Source organism: Chaetodon auriga, chromosome 13 (assembly GCF_051107435.1).
Source record: "Chaetodon auriga isolate fChaAug3 chromosome 13, fChaAug3.hap1, whole genome shotgun sequence".
Classification (NCBI taxonomy): domain Eukaryota; kingdom Metazoa; phylum Chordata; class Actinopteri; order Chaetodontiformes; family Chaetodontidae; genus Chaetodon; species Chaetodon auriga.
This window is the reverse complement of record NC_135086.1, coordinates 5,182,545-5,204,012: the sequence shown is the minus strand read 5'-3', so window position 1 is coordinate 5,204,012 and position 21,468 is coordinate 5,182,545. Positions and strand designations below refer to the sequence as shown.

Here is a 21,468-nt window from a genome sequence, read left to right as displayed (position 1 = left end):
TCGATATGGCCAGACAGGGGATGCGAGAGGAAAACAAAAGTATCCGTACTGGAGTCTTGCTTGTATAGTAGCATCCAAAATCATAATCAGAGTCAGAGTCATCATCAGAAACATAATTTCATGGATATTTCTAACATTTGACAACATTTTCCCCGTCCTTGGATGCCCAAGTCTGTATCACGACAACACAGTGATTGTGAATTATCTTGTAAATCTGCATTACAATGTCTCAGGACAAATCCAATCAGTACGGAGCCTGCAGCAGAGCAATCTATAGCAATAACAGGACCGAAGGGTCACAGACTCCAACGGCAACACTGTAATTTACAGTAGCATAGATTTACAGAACGGGGCTGATACGAGCCCCCGTCTGCGTGCGAGTGGGAGAGGAAGCGACATAAAAAATTCATTAGAAGATGGAAGGAGATGTCACATCGAATATGTAGCCAGCTGCAGTGATGACCACGGGTAGTGAGCTGTGTGAGGTTGGTGAGGTAGCTGTGAAGTGGCTCTGCAGACCCGACCTGGGGGAATTCTAAATGACACCATCATGGAGGTCTCATCAGGAAGGAGACGCAAACCAGAAGCGTGATAAATGTTGTTGTTTGTTGTTTATAGTGGCTATTTTGTAGTTGATTATAAAATGTCTTGTTAATTCAGATTTGTTCATGGATGGAAAGTAACAATCTGTAGCTCTGTATTCATGGAGCTGCTATGTTTTCAGGTTTTTGGCAAGAGCTGAAGGGTTCTTTTTCCTCGCTGCTGCTAAGTGGCGTTTTCATCTGGAAAAAAAAAAAAAAACATAAAATATGCATTAAACCAAATGCGCAGGCACAGATTGCATTAATTAAATTGTGTCAATTATGGGAAAGGCAATTAGTCGTAGAATAGTTCTGGCCAGCGCGGGAGGTCATGATCTTTTCACGTCTGCAGAAAACATGGCCCTGGGGATTGCTTGACAGGAAGCGGCTTTACCTTGACTTTGAGTCACACCTCCTGAGTCATATTCAAATGTAAAGGTGATAAAAGGAGCCAAAGCAACATGCCAGGGTCAGTGTAAAGGAGAGAGCAGGTATGATGAAGTGGTCAGAGCCTATCTTCACCATGCCAGGAATATCCACTCCAGATAACATCCTCCTCATCAAATATTTAAAGACAGGAGGGGAAAAAAATAGACGTAAATGCCAGAAGATTCACAAGGGGATTTAAAGACTGGGAGACTGTTACTCATTATCTATCTAAATGTCAGTGAAATGTGAAAGCCTTGCAGTAGGCCTTAAGTACTTCAGACACTACACAAATGTTGCTTTAGGCCTCCTTATTACCCTTTCATTTGATGGGGAAGCATGTTAGTTAGTTCAAGGCAGAATGCATTAAAATGGTGAAATTTACTAATGATTTACGGCACAAGCTTATTTTCCGGTATGCTGATGTTGGTATTTTTAAATAAGGTTGCTCCTCTCTGAGATAAAACACATTAGAAGGTCACAAAACAAATTGGCTGTGTAACTACGCCGTCGGTGTGCTGTTAAGATATCGTTAGGTTTGGGTGAACGTGACAGCGAGCCACCAGCGTCGACTAAACACAGGCCACAGATCTGACAACTGTGGCTTTTCGCTTCCGCCCCGAGCATAATTACGTCCCCCAATATCTGGTTGTCACCTTGTTGTATCATTACCGTAGCTGGATCATTTCACTGTACTTAGTTATTACTTAGCACCCACTAAATATAGCTCTCCCCAGGCAGCCAGCATGATAGCACTTCGCAGCAAAGCCAGCTGCGGGTTATTACATCCCAGCCACCCCCCACCCACTCTAACCTCACTCAGTCAAGAAGACTTAAATGGATAATATGCCACTCAGAAAGTTGTTTTTTCCTGAAGATTTACTCCACCAAGGACACTGAGGAACTGGACAGGAGTTCTGATGCTAGTTTATTCTTCTTTCAGCCCGGCACACTGCAGCGACACTGAGCCTCCCAGTCAATTAATTTAAGCCTTATAGCTCTCGTAAGGCTGCTCAGCGGGCTGAGATGCTTAAGAGGCAGATTTGATGAAATCGAGTGGGAAGTGACTGTATTTACTGATTATTTTTAGGGAGCGCTCGCTTTTCATTACAGGGTAGGCGAAAATGCCAAGCTTGGTTCTCAAATGACATGCCGTTAAAGATGACGTCTTCAGGCTCCCAGTGTTTAATACCAACTTCGGCCTGAGTTTATTGAAATGAGAAACTTGAAAGAAACTGACCCCAGCAAACTTTTATAATGTTCACAGTCCTCTGTATTAAGGTGCAGGCTTGTTTACACATCCAGAGGAAACTATACGGCATAATGAAGTTGCCCACCAAAAAAAGCTGAATTAGTTACATGTATACAGCCTTTAAGCATCGTGTCAAGTTAAATGACATGAATGACAGTACAGCACATAATGATATGAGAAATAGTGAATGATAATATTAGTGAACTGAGCAAAGAAAACACTGAAATAGTTGTTACTAGAATAGTGTAGAAGAATACTGTAGTTTTGTTGGGATACCAGAATTTAAAACTTTGATACCAATACTAATGTATATATTAAAATCCTAAACTCAGTGCTGGTACAGAAAAAGTCACTGAACACGCACAGTAGCTAGACATTTGTAATAATATTGACTGTAATGGTTCAGGACTGCAACGGAGTATTAGGGCCACAAAATCCAAGATTTTCAGAATAAAGGCGTAAGTTTATGAGAATGAAGTCATTTTGTCTTAAGAAAAAAAAAGTCACAATTTTATCAGAATAAACTCAAACTATGATGAGAATAAAGTCGGAATTTTACGAGAATTGAGTTGAATATTAGTACAATAAAGTCCTAATTCTTGTTCTGTTATTTTAGAAAGGAGATATCAGTTAAAATGAGGGCTGAGAGAAACGGTTCAGTTCACGTATAACATGACGTTAAATGTTAACTATGTGGCACGGCATGACACCAGAGACAGTAGTTGCTTGCGGGCTGCCCCTTGTCTCTTGTTTTGTTTACTTCCGTTGTAGGATAGGTAGTGTAATGCCCTTTTGTTGTAAAAGTCCGACTTTTTTCTTGTAAAAGTCTGACTTTTTTTCCTCGTACAATTATGACTTTTTTCTAGTAAAAGTTTGACTTTTTTTCTCGCAAAATTCCGACTTTTTTCTCATAAAAGTCTTACTTTTTTTCGCAAAATTCCGACTTTTTTCTCATAAAAGTCCAACTTTTTTTTACCGCAGAATTCCGACTTTTTTCTCGTAAAAGTCTGATCTTTTTTCGCATAAAAGTCCGACTTTTTTCTCATAAAAGTCTGACTTTTTTTCTCAGAAAATTCTGACTTTTTTATCGTAAAGTTCTGGCTTTATTCTCATAGTGTTGCGACTTTTTTTCTTCATAGTAGTACAACTTTATTGTTGAAGTCTTAAAAAATCTTTTTTCTGCTTAATGTGACCCTAAAACTCTTACTGCCTATTACTCTATTAAAACTCAAAAATCTCTATTCACCCTTGTTTTTTCATCTGTGGAGCCTTGGGTTGAAAATCTGATTGTAGATCTGTTTGTCAAAGCTTCAGTACTTCCAGTACTGTCGGAAGTATAATTAATGGAGATTGTATCATTTTAAAGACGTGGTTTCAAAAAGCATCTATACTTTTGGCAACCTGAGGAGACTGTGTGTTTGGTAGAGGTAACCCTGTACTCCATCTCTTCTTGCTGTACTTTGCCTCGACTGAGTCAACCAGCTGTCTGTGAGGACTTATTTATTGTATGATGGAGTAACTTACTGATCCCCTGAGGGAAGCTGCAGTGTGTGTGGATAGTATCTGTCGGTTATCTATTGTTTTAGGTTTGCTGTGGAGGGTTTGTAAAGTCTGTTTATGTTTATGGTCCTTTGAATATGAACTGTACTCACTTTGTGATGTCCTGATTTCAAATAGCTGCATAACTAATGACAACCTCAGCTGTAACTTGCAAATGTTTGCTTGCTATCACGCTAACCTAACATAATGAACATGGTAAGCTTGCTAAACATCATGTGATCATAGTCTTTGTGAGCATGTAGCCATGCTAGTGTTAACATTTAGCTTAATGCAGTGCTGAGCTACGTTAATGGCTGTAGACTCTTAGTTTTAGACGAGTTTTTCCCACAGTTATTTACCTGTGGCGTGTGTGTGTGTGTGTGTGTGTGTGTGTGTGTGTGTGCATGTGTGTGTGTGTGTGTGTGTGTGTGTGTGTGTGTGTGATTATTCTAGGATTTTCTGTGAAAATGAACCTGCTTATTCAGCAGTGTGTTCTGAAAACTGTTCGGGGCAATTTTGTGTGTTTATTTTGATATATTTAGACTTACTAAAACTTAATAACTCACACTGCTGCTCTCCATACTTTTCTGATGTTTTCAGAAGAACTTTTTTGAGTTTGCAACCCCAAACTCACCTGTGGCTGTTTTTTTTTTCTTTGCACTTGATATTCAGTGTTTTCCTTCCTCTATTTTTGTCATTTGGATGTGATAAAATAACAAAGCAGAAAAACCTGGTGCTATAACTCTTGTCAAAATACACACTCACAATGTGGACACATTCTCCACAGTCCCATGGTGCGTGTGCTGTAGGTCAAAAGGCTTAATTAATTAAAAAATAATAAACTTGCCAACTGCCAACTGCTTTATTTCTTATATAGAAAATAGTTAGAAAATAAAAGATAAAAGCGTAAAATGTGGCTTTCTTGTGAATGAAAGCACTGCTATTATAACATTGTGCTTTGATATGTCACACTAAAACAAACCAACCATTGAATGTTTGCCGAGATTATATTTTATATCAACCATACACATTTATGTCCATATACTCCGCACCTAGAACATCCCCACATGACGAGCAGTCACCGCAACACCGATCATGCTGATAAGCATGGAAATGTAGGCCTCGAAGCTCACTAATTAACACATCATGTCTAATCATGTCAGGCTATGCTAACCAAAGCTAACTGAATCCTCACCATAGCTTCATATTTAATAGACATCAAAGTGTTATCAATATTATTACCCTCAGCAAGACAGCAAATGAGAATATTTCCCAAAATGTTGAACTGTTTCTTTAAAGAAGCACAAAGCATGAAGCAGTGGATCTTGACCTCTAGTTTAGGTAAAACTGCCAGGAATGAACCTGTAAAGGGCAAGAAAAGGTCGCCCAGCAGGTCAGTGAGGTGCCAGTTTTGCCTCAGTCCCTCAGTTAAAACTGTGTTAGTGGCCCGAGTGCTGCTCTGCAGAGATGAGAGGGCAAAGGTCACATCTGACTGCTCTAAAATGTGTTTGTTCTTTCAGTAAGTTGTCTCTCCAAAGACATAGTCTACCTAGATATAGAGGAAAAGCTGCTGACTGTGTACTTGAAATAGCTCAGTGTTAAATATGATGCTGTGTTCAGTCGGCTCCACATGTTATTCCACTGAATGCTGAGATTTATCTTATTATACAATCCTCTCTTTCATTAGCTGTGTCACATGGTGAAAGCTCGCCAGCATTATCTGCTGCTGCATGAATGTTTTGGGCTGCAGATGGAGGGATAAATAACACACTGTCCGCTGGAACTACCTGAATGTAAGAAACTCTTTAATGTCAGGCATATCATTTTAAAGCCACTACCAAATTAGGCCAACTCTGAATAATTCAAATTAATCTTCTTAATCAAATATCATCTTGAAACGCCTCCTAACTTTAAAGAAGAGATTTAAGGGGATTTCGTAAGCCATCGCCAATGACTGGTGACCTAATTCAGTTCTCTTTTAAAATCCACTTTACTTGTAGACCTACAGCCAATGTATTCATGATTGCCTGGTAATTTCATTTTCAGGAAATGTCAAACTTGAACATGTTCAGGCAACTTAGGACCATTGGAGTAGTGTCCATTTAGTGAACAATGCAACTCATCTCCCAAAAATGACTTTAAGTAACTCTTAATCGAGACCAGTGCTCTGCTAGTTACTGGAAAATAGCAATCACTTACTAGTTACCTCATTAAAAGGCAAGAACCAAATTACCTTATTAATTACATCCACCGAAGTGTAATGTTACTGTTAAATGTCCACTGTGAAACATTGTGCCATATGACCAAAATCTCATATCCTCATAGGTCATTCATATCCAGGTAATGATGTATTTAAAGGTGCATACTCATGTTTTTTCTTTATGTATAACCTTTGTGGTAGTAAGTATGTAGCAAAATCTAAAATCATAATGTATCAAATATAAAGAGGTTAAAAAGACTTTTTAAAACACTTTTTAACCATAGCTGCTTTGTTTTGAGCGTTCAGCTTTACCTTTGTGACTCTCATCCGTAGACTCTGCACTGTTGGACATGATTCTTGCGTGGGTGATAAGAGGCTTGTAGTGTTTCAGCCTGTTGTTGGGATTGCTCTGCGGCGTCATTTTCAAAGTATGGTTTTCTGGTTAACGTCAGACTTTTCGTACCTAAACCACGTCCAGTGACAGAAGTAGCCCCTCTTTTAGGTACGAGCTCCTCATCTTGTCTTGGCTGGTCAGAATCCTCCTGGTTGGATTCGGCTTGTTCAAGCTCCTCCATGTTTGTTTCTTTCCTGCTTGCATCCGTGCCGTGAGCGCAAAGTGCAAAGCATTGTCCAAATGACGAAATGCAAGAGCAGTTCAAGTAGTGTTGCTTTATGTGTGTAATTGTCATCTCTGTGCTGGTTTATATCTTTAACATGGCTGTTAAATGTGTTGACCCCAGCTGTATTTCACTGCTGTGATTTTGAGTTCTTCTCCAGTGTTGGTTGTCATTATACTGCAGTATAATACACTGTGCTTGTCTGCTGTCATAATGAAGGTAATGAGTCTATTTAAATTGTGGTAATTGAATTTGTAAAAGTAATTAGTTTCTGCCAAAAGTACACTAATCAACACATTGATAGATGAGTCTGGAAGTACTTTTGTTTTAACACCCAGAAAATTGGCAGTAACTATTATGGATGTAACATTGTTTAAGGTCAGCCATTAACCTCCACGAGATGTTAGAGGAACAGTCCAATATTTACGACAAATAAGTACTACCAGTCCTATAGTTATTCATGGTTAAGTTGAATTGAAAGGTGTTGATTAACTGTGAAGGTAAATAGATAACATACATAGTGCCTGTCATTGACCCTGGGGACACTGATTTGTGTTAATGCCCTCAGCAACATGCCATCGAATCTGACATAAAACTGACGGTCAGGGCTGCTGAGTGACACGTGTCAAGGTCACGGCGCTGTCAGAGGTCTGCATGAGATGGTTCAGCGACGTAAAGAATTCAACACACTGCACTGACCTGGAAACAGTACATCATGTTATTGTTGTAGTTGAAAAAAGACTTTTATTCAGTGCCTGGGAGAAACAGTACAGCACGATTTGTTATAAAAATGGATATCAACAGGTTCAGTCAAGACGTCAGTGGCTCTACGGCCGGGTTAGTCTCTGAAATTCAATGCTAATGCAAAAACTGTCTCCTTAACAAACTGGTTTCCCGTCCCTCACACTCGTGACAGCAATCACTCCAACAAAGATTAGCAGCAAACTAATCATTTCCAGCTTACTCGCTGATAGGTTTTTATGAAGCGGTCAAAGGGAAAATCATCATTTTTGATTCAAAAGGCTCAATTTCAGCTAGAAGGAATCTTGCCCTCTGGATGTGGGATTATTCATTACAGTAGTGTCTGTGTCCAACAAGGTCATCTCAGTTTAGTGTGAAGTAAAAGCATATGAATGCATTTGAGCAAAAAACGCTCAAACGCTGTAAAATGTACATGTTTGTAGAATAATGCGTACAAAAGAAGAGGTTCACTGTGAGCTTATTTTCGTTCCCGGTTGTGTAATAAGGCACAGTTTCTGATCAGAAGGTTTTTTTGTAGAGAATTAATGGCTGTGCTATGTAAAATATAAGTGAGGGTATTTAGGAGTTTTTATTTTTCCAAATCATTTTTTTTGTCCTTACATAACTTCATTTAAAAATAAATATCTATTATCTTCTTTAAATTTAAAATAGTCTTTAAAAGTTTGCTGTACCCCGTCACAACCCACAATTCTAAACTGAAATTGGAAAAAATGTGGAAATGATCAATACCTAAAAAAAAAACAATAACAGGATGGATATAGCATTATTATAAACAGTTCAAAAGGTAAAACATTGATAACGTCAAAAACATTTTTTAAAAAAATCACAAATGACAAACATGTAATATACAGAATTTAAAAAAAATGGATACGATATGAGAATGCATTGAGCTTCTCCGCCCTCGTTTCACCCCTTGGAGAAAATATGTGCCAATGCCCCCGAGAAAAAGGACCAACACCCCTCTGTTCGACCCATCTCTTTGGCGTTTATGGAGGGGAGGAGCGGACAATGCAAAGTGTCTCTGCCAGGCAAAGAGCCACGGGGCCAGTTCATCAGACGCCACGTGTTCACGAGGCGCGATATCAGGGAAGTAAAACCGTGTTTAACTAGGGCCCAGAACAAAAAAACAAAACAAAAAAAAAAGCGGTGGGGGTGGACGGGATTTATTTTTTGGAGTGTGATGTGAAGGCGTTCTCAATGCAGAGGACGATGTAGGAGCCAGAGCAGCTGCTGGAGGTCTGCTGCAGGAGGTGGCCGCTCTGTAGCGACGATGCCAGACCTGTCACGGCACGGTCGCCCGCCCGCCATGTTTCGCAGTAGTGGTCTGTTTGCCGGTGGCCTTTGTTGCTTGATCCATGCCAGACCATTTTCTCTGGCCTGGAGGAAAGCAAAAACAAGCACAGGGGTCAGAATGCATGTGTACAGTATGTGCCCACACATAGGAAACCAGCAAAAACAAAGGCTGCTGTTACACACAGCTATGTGTAAGTGCTGCACAGGATGGTGTATTTAATGTGATTAAGCCCAGGTAACAAAGACTCACCATGCACTGTCCCTGAGGATGTCTCTACCATCGAAGGAGTAGATCGGTACATTCTCCTGCATTTTGCTCGCATTGTCGCCGAAGATAGACTCCCAGCTGCTGAACAGCACTTGGTCCTGCAAAGACGAGAATACAGTGCCTTAAATTTAATTATTCTACATAATTTGTCATTTGTAAAAGCAGCAAGATACACTGGATTAGGGTGGAAAACGTGGTAAATGGTAAACCACAGCCATTGAGACAGAATCCAAATAAATGTCATTAATGTCATTAATTAAAGATTTTTCAACCTTTAAAAAATTGCACGTCTGCACAGCAATGCATTCTGCGTGATGTAAAATTCAAAATCTGTCCATCATGTAGTATACACCAGATCCACTGTCTGTTTTGGACTGTCCCCCTCCCCTTTAGCCATACAGCCACTTTCCGAGCAGTCGTGTCTCACCTTGAGGTTCACGATGGGGAAGCCGTCCCTGTCCGACCGGCGGACGATGGTGTAGAGGTCTTGAAGCTTGGAGGACAGGAAAGCTCTGAAAGTCCCCTTCAGACCCACAGCGCGGGCCTGCTGGAAGCACAGGAAGTCTGCCCCGCGGATCCCCCGCATGTTACCAGTTTGAGGCGCGTTCAAGGCGATGAGATGCAGCTGGTGAGGAAGACGCAGGTTTGTGTTAAAACAGCTGCGTCTGTTGGACCCGCTCATGTTACACATTCACATAAATTTAGGAAATTCTCAAAAACAGGGTTTCAACTTTGTTGCACAATGTTGCGTCCTTTACTGTTTTGAGAAACAGAGCCTAGAACCTTATATTATCTTATTGCAGATATATATCCACTGCTAAGTAACAAGTAATGAAATACTCACTCCCGATCCTGATGTGTGCACATGGCCACCAGGCTGCGGTACAGGTGGGTTGGGTCTCCGTTGTGGAGTGACAGGGTGTCTGTTCTCAGTCTGCTTGTTGGCTAACCTTCCGTCTGTCTGACCGGTGTTCCTCGGGTCGGGGAATCTGGGATCATACTGTGGCGGGTATCTGGGCTCTACTGGTGGGTGTGGTGGAGGCTCAATGGGTTGGACAGGCGAACCTCCCTGAGAGTAGTGGCCGGCTCCGTTGTTTTGGGACTCGTCCTGGGCCTGGGGGTAGAGGACCACAGGTGGAGGCTGGACCTCTGCCACCTCGTTCTCCTTTAAATTAAGATTAAGGAGGTGAAAACGGAAAAGTGAATGCGAAAAGGCAAAATATGTTCATTCAAATTTTTTATTTTTCTTCTGTGGAACTTACCAGATCTCTGAAGAAGGGACTGTAATCGCCAAGCTGAGGACAAAAGAAAAAAAAAGCTATTTAGCAAATAGTGACGTCTTTGTATTAACACAGAATCAGAGTAGTTACTTTAACTTTAACCTTTTGATTTGAGTAAAGGTGTTTTACAATTAGACAATAGTTACAATACTTAATAGCACATTTTCCGCAAAAGGTTATTTTAAATAACTATAAACTCACAAAACTACATTCAGTTTAAAGTGAGAATAACATGAGTCAAAAGTACAAACCGATACTTCTCTAAAAACCCATTACTGGCTTCCTTGATTGATTGATTGATAGCTTTAAAGTCTAATTGCATCGAAGCTCTATAGTTTAAATGCCTGTTTTGAGCTCTAGAATAAAATTCGAAGCATTGCATTTTCTTGTTTGCGAGAGAGATGACCGTACCATGACTTGCCGCAGTCCATTGCGCACTCTCAGATAAAGGTCTGCTTTGTCGATGATGTAGATGAGGCTGCCCTCTGCCTGCCGCCTGGCAGTAGCAATCATTACGTCATATGACCTCAAAACTGTCACCTGTGGAAAAACAAATTCACACGATGATTAGCTATTGTTTAACGTAAATGAAATTCATAAATGGCTGCCAATTGCTCTTAATGTGAAAACTTCTGGTCAGCCCTGAATATCTTATCAGGCAAGCGTATTTTAGACACAACGTGATCACATCACAGCTGCAGCACTTACCCCAGAGGAGACACCAGGGACTCCAGGTGGACCAGGAGGACCAGGAGGTCCTGGGAGAGCAGCTTCAAATCAAAACAAAAGCTGGTAAATGATTTGGCTTATGAACAGCTCCAGTGGTCGTGCAGGTAGTGGCTTGAGCTCAGGCTGTATTTATTGTTCTGCGAATGTTCTAGTCTGTCCTCAGTAGTGTGTAGTTTACAGAGATCCAGAAAAAGCCACTTACTATTGGGCCTATATGGTCCGGGAAAAGAGGGAGATCCTGGAGGTCCAGGTGGTCCTGGAGGACCTGGACGCCCATCGTAACCAATCCCTGGTGGCCCTGGCGGCCCCTGAGGTCCAGGAGGGCCCCTTATGGGATCTCCCTTTGGACCCTAACGTGGAAGAGTAAAATCTAAATTACTGGAACATCACATGTGGACTAACAGCTCATGTGCTTACTGTACAGGCAAAACCAGAACTCTTCTGATCATTTCCATCTCGGCTGTTAATACCTGAAAACAAACAGACATTTTACCCTCACAACTCACCGGCAGGCCTGGTTTGCCAGGAGGCCCTTGTGGGCCTTGTGCTCCTCCAAAACGTGGGTCATAATATCCACCACCAGGCTCTCCCTTTTCTCCCTTCACACCTGAATCTCCACGCTCTCCCTTCAGTTCATTCTGTTGGAAATAGTTTAACATCATGAAGATTTTTCTTCGTACAGGACATCCAGGATACTAATGAAACTGACTGGTATGTCGTAGTGAGTTTACCTTGAATGTGTAAATATCAAAATTAGAGGCCGTTCCTGGGAAAACAAAGGGGTTTTAGTAACTAAGTACCAATAATTCACCTCAAAACAGTCCTGAAGCGCAGTGGATGTGTACGTAATAATGGCACAGCATGTATATTTTATGCAAACTAGGATTCACCTGGGATTCCTGGAAGTCCTCGATCACCACGCTCTCCTTTCTCCCCTTTAATTGCTGCAAAAAAATATATTTTTTAACATCAGACACATTATCCCGCAGGTGAATCTGACGGTGGCACTTCAAAACTGTTAGCACCCTGTGTCACTGATAGCGACGTCTCCTGTGTTTTATCAAGTCATTCCTCAAAAAAAGTAAGACTTGACAGCTTAGTCTCTCGACAATAGAGTGTATATCCCCTTCAGGCTGAGGCAGCTGGATCAAACTGAAATTAAGATAGAACTGTTTATCTCAGCAGACACTTTAAAGCCTTTCTAAATCTCTCTTCCTTGACAGGCACGTTTACTTAACTTCTCCATTCTGATCCCTCTCTGTCTTATGGTATTATGTATTGGTGCTAAAACGACAAACTGTGTGTGTTGGAGGTCATACCTGGGTAATTCCTCGAAGTCTCATCATAGCGCTGTGGACAGATAAAAAAAAAAAATGCTCAATCAAGCAGTTCCCAGCACCAGCAACAATACAGGAAGTGTTTGATTAAGGTTTATGTTAAATTATCCAACAACTGATTCACTAGTTTCCCAACAAGGCTCAAACAGCAGAACAAAAGCTCCAGATAATGACTTTTTGACTGCTTTAGGCCCTGCACACCTGCCATTAAAATGCATCTTGCATGATCTGATTGACTGAGATCTGATTGGTTAGATTCAGAGATGGTCTGTGCTACATATGGTCATATATGCAAATGTGACCCAGACCTTACCTGCCAACATTTAGCAGCTGTTTGAACACCATGTCAGCTGATTTCAGCATTTACACTCATTGATGGTAAACATGCAACTAATACAGGCCATTGTCGCCTGTGGCGTTAGTCTAAATTGTGGGACAAATTCTTAATTATTTGGACCTTCTTGCAAATTCAGCATTAAGTGGAACACATTAAGTTGTGTTTTTCCTTGTGTAGAAAACATCATGCTCCTCTGTGCCAGTGTTTCGGCTGCTACTGTTGGGCCACGGGTTAAAAACAAGGCATTTGATCTTTGCAAACAGAAATGATGTTGGTGTTCATTTGAATATAAAACAGGGAACCGAGATCCAATCAGCAGCGTTACTCGAGATCCATTGTAAGTCCAGGTGTGGACTAACTTTTACTGACTCAGCCACCATGACAAACATGAACTTTGTGCACTAACTGGTACATATAAATATACAAAATTTAGTTCAGGGTATGAAGTTTGGGATCTTGTGTACTCACATTGAAGCGATCTAAAGGAATGGCTGGTCCAGGGGGTCCAGGTGGTCCGGGTGGTCCTGGTGGACCCTGATGAAAACAGCAGTGTTAGTCACTCTTTCTTATTGTTTGGTTTCAGAATGATTCCCATTAGTAGTGGTGACATTACTGACATAGCATCAACAACTTCAACAGTATTTTGATATTTCAGACATAGTGATTGCTTGCATTGATGTAAACATGCGTTTGTTTTTGACATTGGGGTAAGCTTTGATTAAGATTAAAGGACGCTCACTCACTGAGGAACAGAGTATCTACACACATGTTGACGTCCATCAACATTTATCAAAGTGGCATTGACAAATTCAGAAAGAGCAGATCATTTAAATTCACGACAAATAGCAGCACTCGTACCATGTTGTCCTGACGAGATACAGAGCACAGCAGCTGACATTTCTTAAATTAAATGGGGGCTTTCTCTTTGAAACCCAAGACATATGATGTATGTACTACAGTAATGTGGACAAAATTGGCTTGGGAGCTAATTGGTCACTTGAAAAACGTCTGAAAAAAACTGTTTCCTGTTTAGATGAAGGTTAATTAAAATAAAGATAGCTAGCCAGTCAGTTTTTGATGCTTCAATGCAAGACTTAATACAGGGCACCTTTGATAAGTGACTGTCTTTATTAACTTCTGCCATGGTGAAATCCTATTTAAGCACTGGCAATAATAAAAACACTTACTGGGTAGCCATAGCCAGAACCACCTCCTGGCTCTCCTTTCTCACCCTTGTATCCATTTACACCAGGGCGACCCTGAGGAGAAAAAGTCATTGATTAATACTTGGAAAAATAGAAACAGCGCCTTTAAAATCTGTCCACAGCAACAAATGACAGGTCAGCAAATGAATATATAGTACTTCAATGTTTATATGAGAATATACCAACATAAGACAGCAAGGACGGTCTACTTACAGGTCTTCCTGGCATTCCTATTTCACCCTTTAACCCAGGAGGTCCATACTGGCCCTAAAACAATAAAACAGGAAGTTAAGGACAGTGTGATTTGCTTGCTGCTGGTTTGGTACATTAGTGTAGATGTGTCTTGGACAGAAATGGTTAAGCACTTACAGGAGGCCCAACAGGTCCAGGTGTTCCTCTGTCTCCCTACAGGCATACAGGCAGGAAGCACATTAGTATCAACAACAAATGCACAACCGTAATGCACACACAGAAAACTAGACTACAGGCAATCAACCCAGCACACAGCAGATCACAACAGGCAACACACCTACACATGAAAGGCAGAAACATCCTGTAGAGGCACCTGCGAAGACTAATAGGTCATCTGTGGTTTTGGCCCAGTGCAGCGATAAAGCACTGGCAATGCATCTACAGCAGATATGCAGCTGGGGGCGCTGTGGGGAGTTATTGCTGACAAGTCATAGTTATCATAACACTGCAGCGGGGAGTGTCAAAGCAGCGGACATGTAGCAAGAGGCAGAAAGAGTCACGGCTGTACGTCCCAATGCTCGCATACAGTCAGCAGCGTGGAGATACTGTACCAGAGTGGACATGGATTTGTTTGTTTCGACATTCACGTTAAATAAACAGATTGTAAAGTACGTAGCGAAGGAAAGACTCCCTGCAACACATCGGTGGCCTTGTTACTGCAGCTAAACAGTATCTGCGGCTCAGGCCAGACGCTGAGGGTTTCGTCCAATCAGATCGCAGCTCATTTGTAAACATCCTCTGAGAGCCAATGGAAGGTTATATCATCTATACTATATCAGGGTTATATCACCTGCCAGGTTGGTCCCGCTTACGTTAGTTATCCCTTTACTGGTTGTTTGAAACCTTTTTGACGAGAGTTGATCATTTTTTATTGGATGAAAAAAATCAGATCCATCTCCCTCGATGCAGCTGCCAGTTACTCTACGGCAAATGAAGCTTAGTACTCGCTTAGTTAAATTCAGTGTGTGTGCGCATGTTTGCATGTTCAGTTTAGACTTGGGCACATTTGCAGGAAAAGAATACTACTTTTTGGGAGTATTGATGATTACTGGAATGCAGTGGTCGTGAATACCCTAGCGTGCCTCTGTGTGTGTGTGTGTGTGTGTATTTGTGTGCAGCGAGACTCACCTTCACACCTGTCAACCCTTCCAGAGAGAGAAGGTTTCCATCAGGTCCGATCACCAGGCCTGGCTCACCTTTCTCCCCCTGAACACAGAGCAGCAGTGGTGAGACGACACACTCAATTACAGCCGTGTCTCAGTGATAACGAGTGGATGAATTCATAGATGGGCAAACAGATAACCAAGACTTTACCTTCACTCCGTAGCCTGCAGGACCGGGGTCTCCTCTGTCACCCTTTGGTCCAATGGGACCCTGCAGGATAAAGACCGTAATTGTAAAATTAAATAAGAAGAGGTCAGAGTAAACAGTCATTTGGCAGCAGTGAAGTCTTTGTTCCCCTAGATCAAATCAAGCCCACATGATCAGCCAGTCTGTCTCTGTCTGTACAGTTCAGCCTCAGCACTGCTGAGCGGACCAATGTTTGGATAAAGAGGGTGAAAGTTAGCAGATGAGATGTTGTGGGCTTCTTTGAGTACATGAAGTTCCAGTTTCGTAGAACTGGAGGACAGAGAAGCAGCAGGTCATCACTCAGGTGTGTTGTGCCGGGTCACAAAGTTAAGAGCAATACAGACACAGCACTGAGTCTGAATGTGAACAGAAGGGTCACCACCCTCCTATAAACACAGCACACAAGAAAAGACCAAGAACAACAATGAATTGATCCCATCAGGGAGTATTGTCTGCGCAGCCAAAGCCTAATGTAGCTCATTACTTCATGCCAACATCAGTTTACTCCTCTCTGAGTAAACTGTTACTTTGGAGGGAAATTACTTTTTACTTAAAGCCTCTGAAATCATGGTTTCACCTATTAAGTATCTTTTTTTTTTTTAAATTTTTTTTAAAGAATGAAACTTTACATTTGTGGTCTGTTTTTTAAGATTTGCATCCGTTGTAGGAGTGAACCTTCTTGAGGCTGAGCGCTCCAGACAGGTGGATTAACACATTGTTGCTTCTGGTCTTTTCATGGGGTTTGTCAAATATATATATAATACAATAAGAAAAAATAAATTAACAGCTGGGAAAGAGACTTGTATTTTTAATTATCACCTGCTGAGAAGCATGTAGAATGCCAGACAAACTCTTCAATTATGCATGTTCAGGTAAATACACTTTACATTTATGGCACTAATAAGGGTAAATACATTAATTATGTAACACAAGGAGACTCACAGGGAATCCAGCTTGACCAGGTAAACCAGGTCCTCCCTATACAGGAAAACATAATAGAGATTTACATATGGCTTCTTTATATTTGTGTTCAATGTTTTGCAAACATCTGTTTCTGCTGACTTAACAAATATCAGAAGCAACTTATTTTGGCCCTGATTGGTCTGAGCTTGTTGTAAAATGTAGGTTGTGAAATGAGAGCAGCTTTCATTCAGTGTAGATGAATTGCCTTTAATGATATATTAAAATGGAAACAGATGTTTTGTTTTTTGGTAGTTATATTTGATCAAAGGTCAGACAAAAATGACAACAATCCTGTGTTCTCATAAAGTTTGAAAAAACAAATCACACACTGTCAGCGCTGAGGCGGCTTTGAACAGTGGCTCTACAGTTGCCCAAACACAAAAAAGGACAAGTTAATTGTAGGTTTCACCATGTGGTATAAAACCTTGTCATGTCACAGTTGACAGACTTCTCGATGGTTATAATTACAAGTGCACAATCAGCTTTATATGTGTTGTAAAAAGCTCAGTGAAATGTGCACGGCCTTGTAAACTTTATACTGTAGTTAGACCAAAAGCATTCAGGTCTCCGTCTGGCTAAGCTGTATTTGTACCAGAGTTGTTTTGCTGTATTTTGGTATCAGTATTACTGTGGAAACATGAATACAAACCTCAGGCCCAACGCTGCCAACGACACCATCCAACTGCAGTGACACAAAGAGAACACAGTTAAGATGTACACCGATACTGACTAAAGTAAGTCCCTGTTTGTGCCTTGTTTTTTTACTTACGCTGCCAGATGTGCGGTAGATGATTTCTCCTGGTGGGCCAGGTGGGCCAGGTGGACCCGGGAGTCCGGTTCCATCGCGACCTGACTCACCCTAAAGCCACAACATGCACACATGCAGCAAAAAGTTTACTAACTCCAAGGAACTATTAACTGTAACTACAGTGTGAGATGAGTGTGATGCTTATTGCAGTACAGCACTACAGACAGTTGCTTTGTTGTGAACATTGTGTATAAATGAGCAGATATTCAGGCTTAAAAATGATACTCACCCTCTCTCCTTTGTCACCTCTGTCACCCTTTGGTCCCTGAGAAATTAAAGATGAATGAGACAAAAGATATTTAATCAAAGGTGAAAGCACTGGATGTCCAAATCCCGGCCTCACAAAGGTCTGATGAGAAGAACGACCTTATTCATTGAACATTCGATAAAAAAATGCTTCTACTATTTTACGTTATCCCATGATAAATCTGTGAAATAAGATAATAAAATAATTTAAAGAGCCCCTCCACACATGCATATAGATCTATATAAAATACTCTGATATGGTTTTTCCCACAAAAAAAGTTCAATTATCTTGTTAAAATCCTTAAAATGACATCTACCCCCCTTCCTTCATTTAAAATTCAAGAATCTATGAATATGTGATTATTGTTCATTTCCAAAGTTTAACTACTTGATACCACATATGTCCTACTTTACTGAAAAGTCAGTTCTCAGTGTTTGTGCACAGGAGGCTTCAAGTCTCAAGAACCAGGATTGGCTCTAAACTGTTTGTGATGTCACTAATCCTGCTCGCAGGCCCGCCCCTTAAAATTTTACAGAAACATTCACCTCAAACATGTGAAGTGAATGGTTCAGTCCTGCCTTCATCATCTCAGAAACATGCCAATGGTCAGACCCTTTCTTTTCACCCAAAATCAAATCTGAAACTGTTACTCACGCCTTCATAACCAGTCGATTGGACGGCTGTAACTCCTTGCTCTCTGACATCAGTTTAAAAAGCATCCCTGTCCTGCCTCCAGCTCAGCCAAAACTGTGCTGCCAGGATTTTACCTCGGGCGTGTAAACATCATCACATCTCGACGATCCTGGCTTCCTAACACTGGCAACCTGTCACCTTTAGAATCGATTTCAAGATATCATTGATCACAGAGCCTCGAGAAACCTCCCCCCAAGATCTTTTATTGGCCTCTCTCGCTCCCTGGGATCCTCGAATGTGTCATTCCTGGTTGTTCTGAGGTCCAGATGAATACCCAAAGGTGATCGAGCCTTTGCAGTCAGTGCTCACAGTCTTTGTAATGACCTGCCTGAGTAGATCAGGACTGCTAACTCACTTTGAAAATTTCTAAATGTGCTTAGTTTTTATTGTAAAGCACTTCGTAACTGTGTTTTGAAAGGTGCTATAAAAGTTTATTATTTTGATAGCTTGTCCTCTCTGTGATAAACTAAATGCTCTGTTTCATCACACAGGTCTGAAATGTTAAATTCTTAATAATCTGACCTTTCATAGGAGTGCCAGATCTAGAGGGAAATCCTCCTTTTACCTGAGGTCCAGGGAAGCCATCCAGTCCTGGTTGTCCATCTCTTCCTACAGCACCTTCATTGCCCTTCTGGCCTGGTAGACCAGGGAACCCGGGTTTACCCTGCAGAGGTAAATTCAGATTACATCTGTGAAAAACTAAATTCAGTGAAGCACAGAAAGGGCAAGTTGTTACAACATTACTGCCTGCAGTTTGCTTTCAGCTGTGACACCATGATGTGGTGGTGGACCAGACCTGAGCTGGTTTTGTTGCTGGTTCTGCGGGCACATAGACAGATCTTTGCTAACATGCTTACTGTTGCTATGAGTTTGCCTTTCTGCCCTCTGTATTTTCATGCATTGTATTTCACACAATAATCAGTATAGGTCTATATTTAAGTTTCATTTTACATTTTATTCCACTGCTTCTTGTATCCGTCCATCCATTGGATGTTTCACTTTATTTTCAGATCTGTTCGTGTGTTGGTATTGTTTCTACTTTTGTGTTTCTTTAAAAAGTGCATGAACCTCATTTCCCCTCACCAATCAATTAAACTGCATCTTATTTTTCTCAAACCTAACCGTTTCAAAAACAAACATGAGAAATGACACGAGAGGAGAGCAGCAAGGTTACGTCTACCACCAGTAAGTAAACCCAAATGTTAGCGCACAGGTGCTAAACACCGAGCTTCAGTCCCAGGTAGCTGCACCTCAGGCTTCTTTGTGAGTTTCCGCTATTTTCATGTACTGAAAACAAGACCCTTCTTGATCCAATAGTGTGCTTTAAAAGTAGAAAAACCTGTGAGTTGGCACAGAGGCAAGAGGACCAGCTCATGACAGATGACTGGAAAAATTCAATTACTCACCGGAAGTCCAGGCAAGCCAGGAGGACCCTGAAAGCAAACATATTTGTCTGGGTTATTTGCAAGGCCGTGTCTGTCTTCCTCATGTATTTGCAACTTCTTGCTAAAAACTGTTGGAACAGTTCCAGTTAAATATACACAGGCATGAAAAATATGGACCTGTACAAAATAGACAGCATGCCGTTTTTACAGAAACAACGAAGCAGAATCTTCACCGTCTTGCAACTGATTCTGTCCTACAAACAGTTTAAAGCTGCTGAGCAGATCTGGGATCAGACATTTAACGTGGGGATAAAAACACTTCCTTCTTGTGCCGAAATTGTTTAAACATTGTTGCTTATTTTGAACTTTGTTATGTCAAGAAAATGAGATACCGTATACGGCATTGTCTTCCACAGGACCTGAAGTATTTCTTCAGTACATGGTACTAACCTGTCTTCCTTCTGGTCCTCTAACGCCAGGAAGTCCACTGGCAAAACTTCCGCCAGAGCCCTCCATGTCATCCTTCAAACACCAACAAAGATTTTATGACAAACAGCCAAATTACAGATAAACTTTGGCGTTTTATCTTCTTTTACTGTAAGATCTTGTCAATTCTACCAAAAGGTATCTTCACAAACACGAACGGAGAACTCACAAATCCAACACGATAGCTTGGTCCAGGAGGCCCGGGAGGCCCAGGCGGCCCTACTGGTCCCATGGGTCCAGGCAGACCAGCCAAGCCGGCCTCTCCTGCGGGTCCAAGTAAACCAGGTTCTCCTTGAGCTCCCTGTAGGAGGGAATGACAAGAGTAAAATCTGTGTTCAGAATAAATAAATGCAAATTTAAGTAAAAGCAAATGCACACATTTCCAGTGAAGTGCTTCTAACCATGATAAGGCAGTGTGGAGGTTTTTTTTATTCACTGTTAGGAATCATGCATCCTGCACAAAACTACTAACACCTGTCATGCAGCATGTAGTTACGTAGAATAAGGTACCTGCACAAACACTCATTCTCATTGTTCTGGGACCAAAGTCAGATGTCATCAAATGTTAAACCAAACCATAGCCAGCACTCAGATTAGACTTTATGTCATGTCTGTAGCTGAATATTTGACAAACATTTGCATATTGTTAGAAGACACAAATCCCCTTTGATGGCTGACGTGCTGGAGCCCAGTTACCTGCAGATGGGAAGGCTTAGGGAAGTAGGAGGAGGATAAAAATTGAGGCAGCAGATTGGTGAGAAAAGAAAGGTAGGAGCTTGGCTGTAGAAATGACAGGAATGAGAAAAAGTTGAGAAATAGTTGGATGAAGGTTGTGTCATTCTCTTATGGAATGGCCAACATCACACAGTTCTGGTATCCCAAAAGCACGGCACCAACGTACACCTGAGTTTATGTACCTTCCTCTCAGGATTTTGTCTCATACATTTGCATTTGGTTGTGTTTTGGACGACAGGTCTCACTGTAAAGCTGCAGTACTTTAAGGTAAAATTGAAAAAAAAATAATTAAGACCATAAATCCTCACCTTCTCTCCAACTGGTCCTGGAAGACCCAGCTCGCCTGAATCACCCTGGTGTAGGAAAAAGGATGAATGAATTTATATATCTGTTAAACACTGACTGCTGACTGGAGCCACATACGTACAGCAGAGCCTACGTATTGATAGAAGCTGTTTTTCCCCCATTTCACCAATCAAATGCCATCAGGGCGCTACTTCCATTACCTTTTCTCCCTTGGGACCAGGAGCTCCAGGGAGGCCATCAGTACCAGGCAAACCAGGCAGGCCCTAGAGTCCGAAAGGTTCAGTTCAGATGTACAGCAGTTGTTGATGTGTTTATGTACAGACGTTATAATCAGGATTCAGTTTCACAAGACAGTTTGAGGGTTTGGGCAATTACTTGGTTACTGGTTTGAGTGCTGAGAGACAAATACATTGACAC

The 21,468-nt window shown here is 41.3% G+C and overlaps 1 protein-coding gene and 1 long non-coding RNA gene across 2 annotated transcripts in view; one reads left to right on the top strand and one right to left on the bottom strand.

Moving 5' to 3' along the window:
* Positions 1-21,468, top strand: part of LOC143330127 (uncharacterized) — a 29,353-nt gene that overhangs the window by 5,668 nt on the left and 2,217 nt on the right. Inside the window, exon 2 of the long non-coding RNA XR_013077935.1 lies at positions 18,671-18,811. This is a non-coding gene — a long non-coding RNA (uncharacterized LOC143330127). The remainder of the gene's footprint in view (positions 1-18,670; positions 18,812-21,468) is intronic.
* col18a1a (collagen type XVIII alpha 1 chain a) overlaps positions 7,331-21,468 on the bottom strand; it is a 71,563-nt gene continuing 57,425 nt past the window's right edge. Inside the window, exons 15-42 of the mRNA XM_076746346.1 lie at positions 21,252-21,314; positions 21,054-21,098; positions 20,180-20,311; positions 19,975-20,046; positions 19,546-19,572; positions 18,705-18,803; positions 17,429-17,464; positions 17,161-17,250; positions 17,041-17,073; positions 16,371-16,406; positions 15,393-15,452; positions 15,207-15,284; positions 14,196-14,231; positions 14,040-14,093; positions 13,809-13,880; positions 13,090-13,155; positions 12,267-12,297; positions 11,838-11,891; positions 11,679-11,713; positions 11,454-11,585; positions 11,150-11,297; positions 10,927-10,988; positions 10,630-10,758; positions 10,201-10,233; positions 9,783-10,103; positions 9,366-9,563; positions 8,921-9,036; positions 7,331-8,754 (exon numbers count right to left, since the gene is read on the bottom strand). Of these exons, the coding sequence (XP_076602461.1) occupies positions 8,541-8,754; positions 8,921-9,036; positions 9,366-9,563; positions 9,783-10,103; positions 10,201-10,233; positions 10,630-10,758; positions 10,927-10,988; positions 11,150-11,297; positions 11,454-11,585; positions 11,679-11,713; positions 11,838-11,891; positions 12,267-12,297; positions 13,090-13,155; positions 13,809-13,880; positions 14,040-14,093; positions 14,196-14,231; positions 15,207-15,284; positions 15,393-15,452; positions 16,371-16,406; positions 17,041-17,073; positions 17,161-17,250; positions 17,429-17,464; positions 18,705-18,803; positions 19,546-19,572; positions 19,975-20,046; positions 20,180-20,311; positions 21,054-21,098; positions 21,252-21,314 (2,472 nt within the window). The 3' untranslated portion in view covers positions 7,331-8,540. The remainder of the gene's footprint in view (positions 8,755-8,920; positions 9,037-9,365; positions 9,564-9,782; positions 10,104-10,200; positions 10,234-10,629; positions 10,759-10,926; positions 10,989-11,149; positions 11,298-11,453; positions 11,586-11,678; positions 11,714-11,837; positions 11,892-12,266; positions 12,298-13,089; positions 13,156-13,808; positions 13,881-14,039; positions 14,094-14,195; positions 14,232-15,206; positions 15,285-15,392; positions 15,453-16,370; positions 16,407-17,040; positions 17,074-17,160; positions 17,251-17,428; positions 17,465-18,704; positions 18,804-19,545; positions 19,573-19,974; positions 20,047-20,179; positions 20,312-21,053; positions 21,099-21,251; positions 21,315-21,468) is intronic.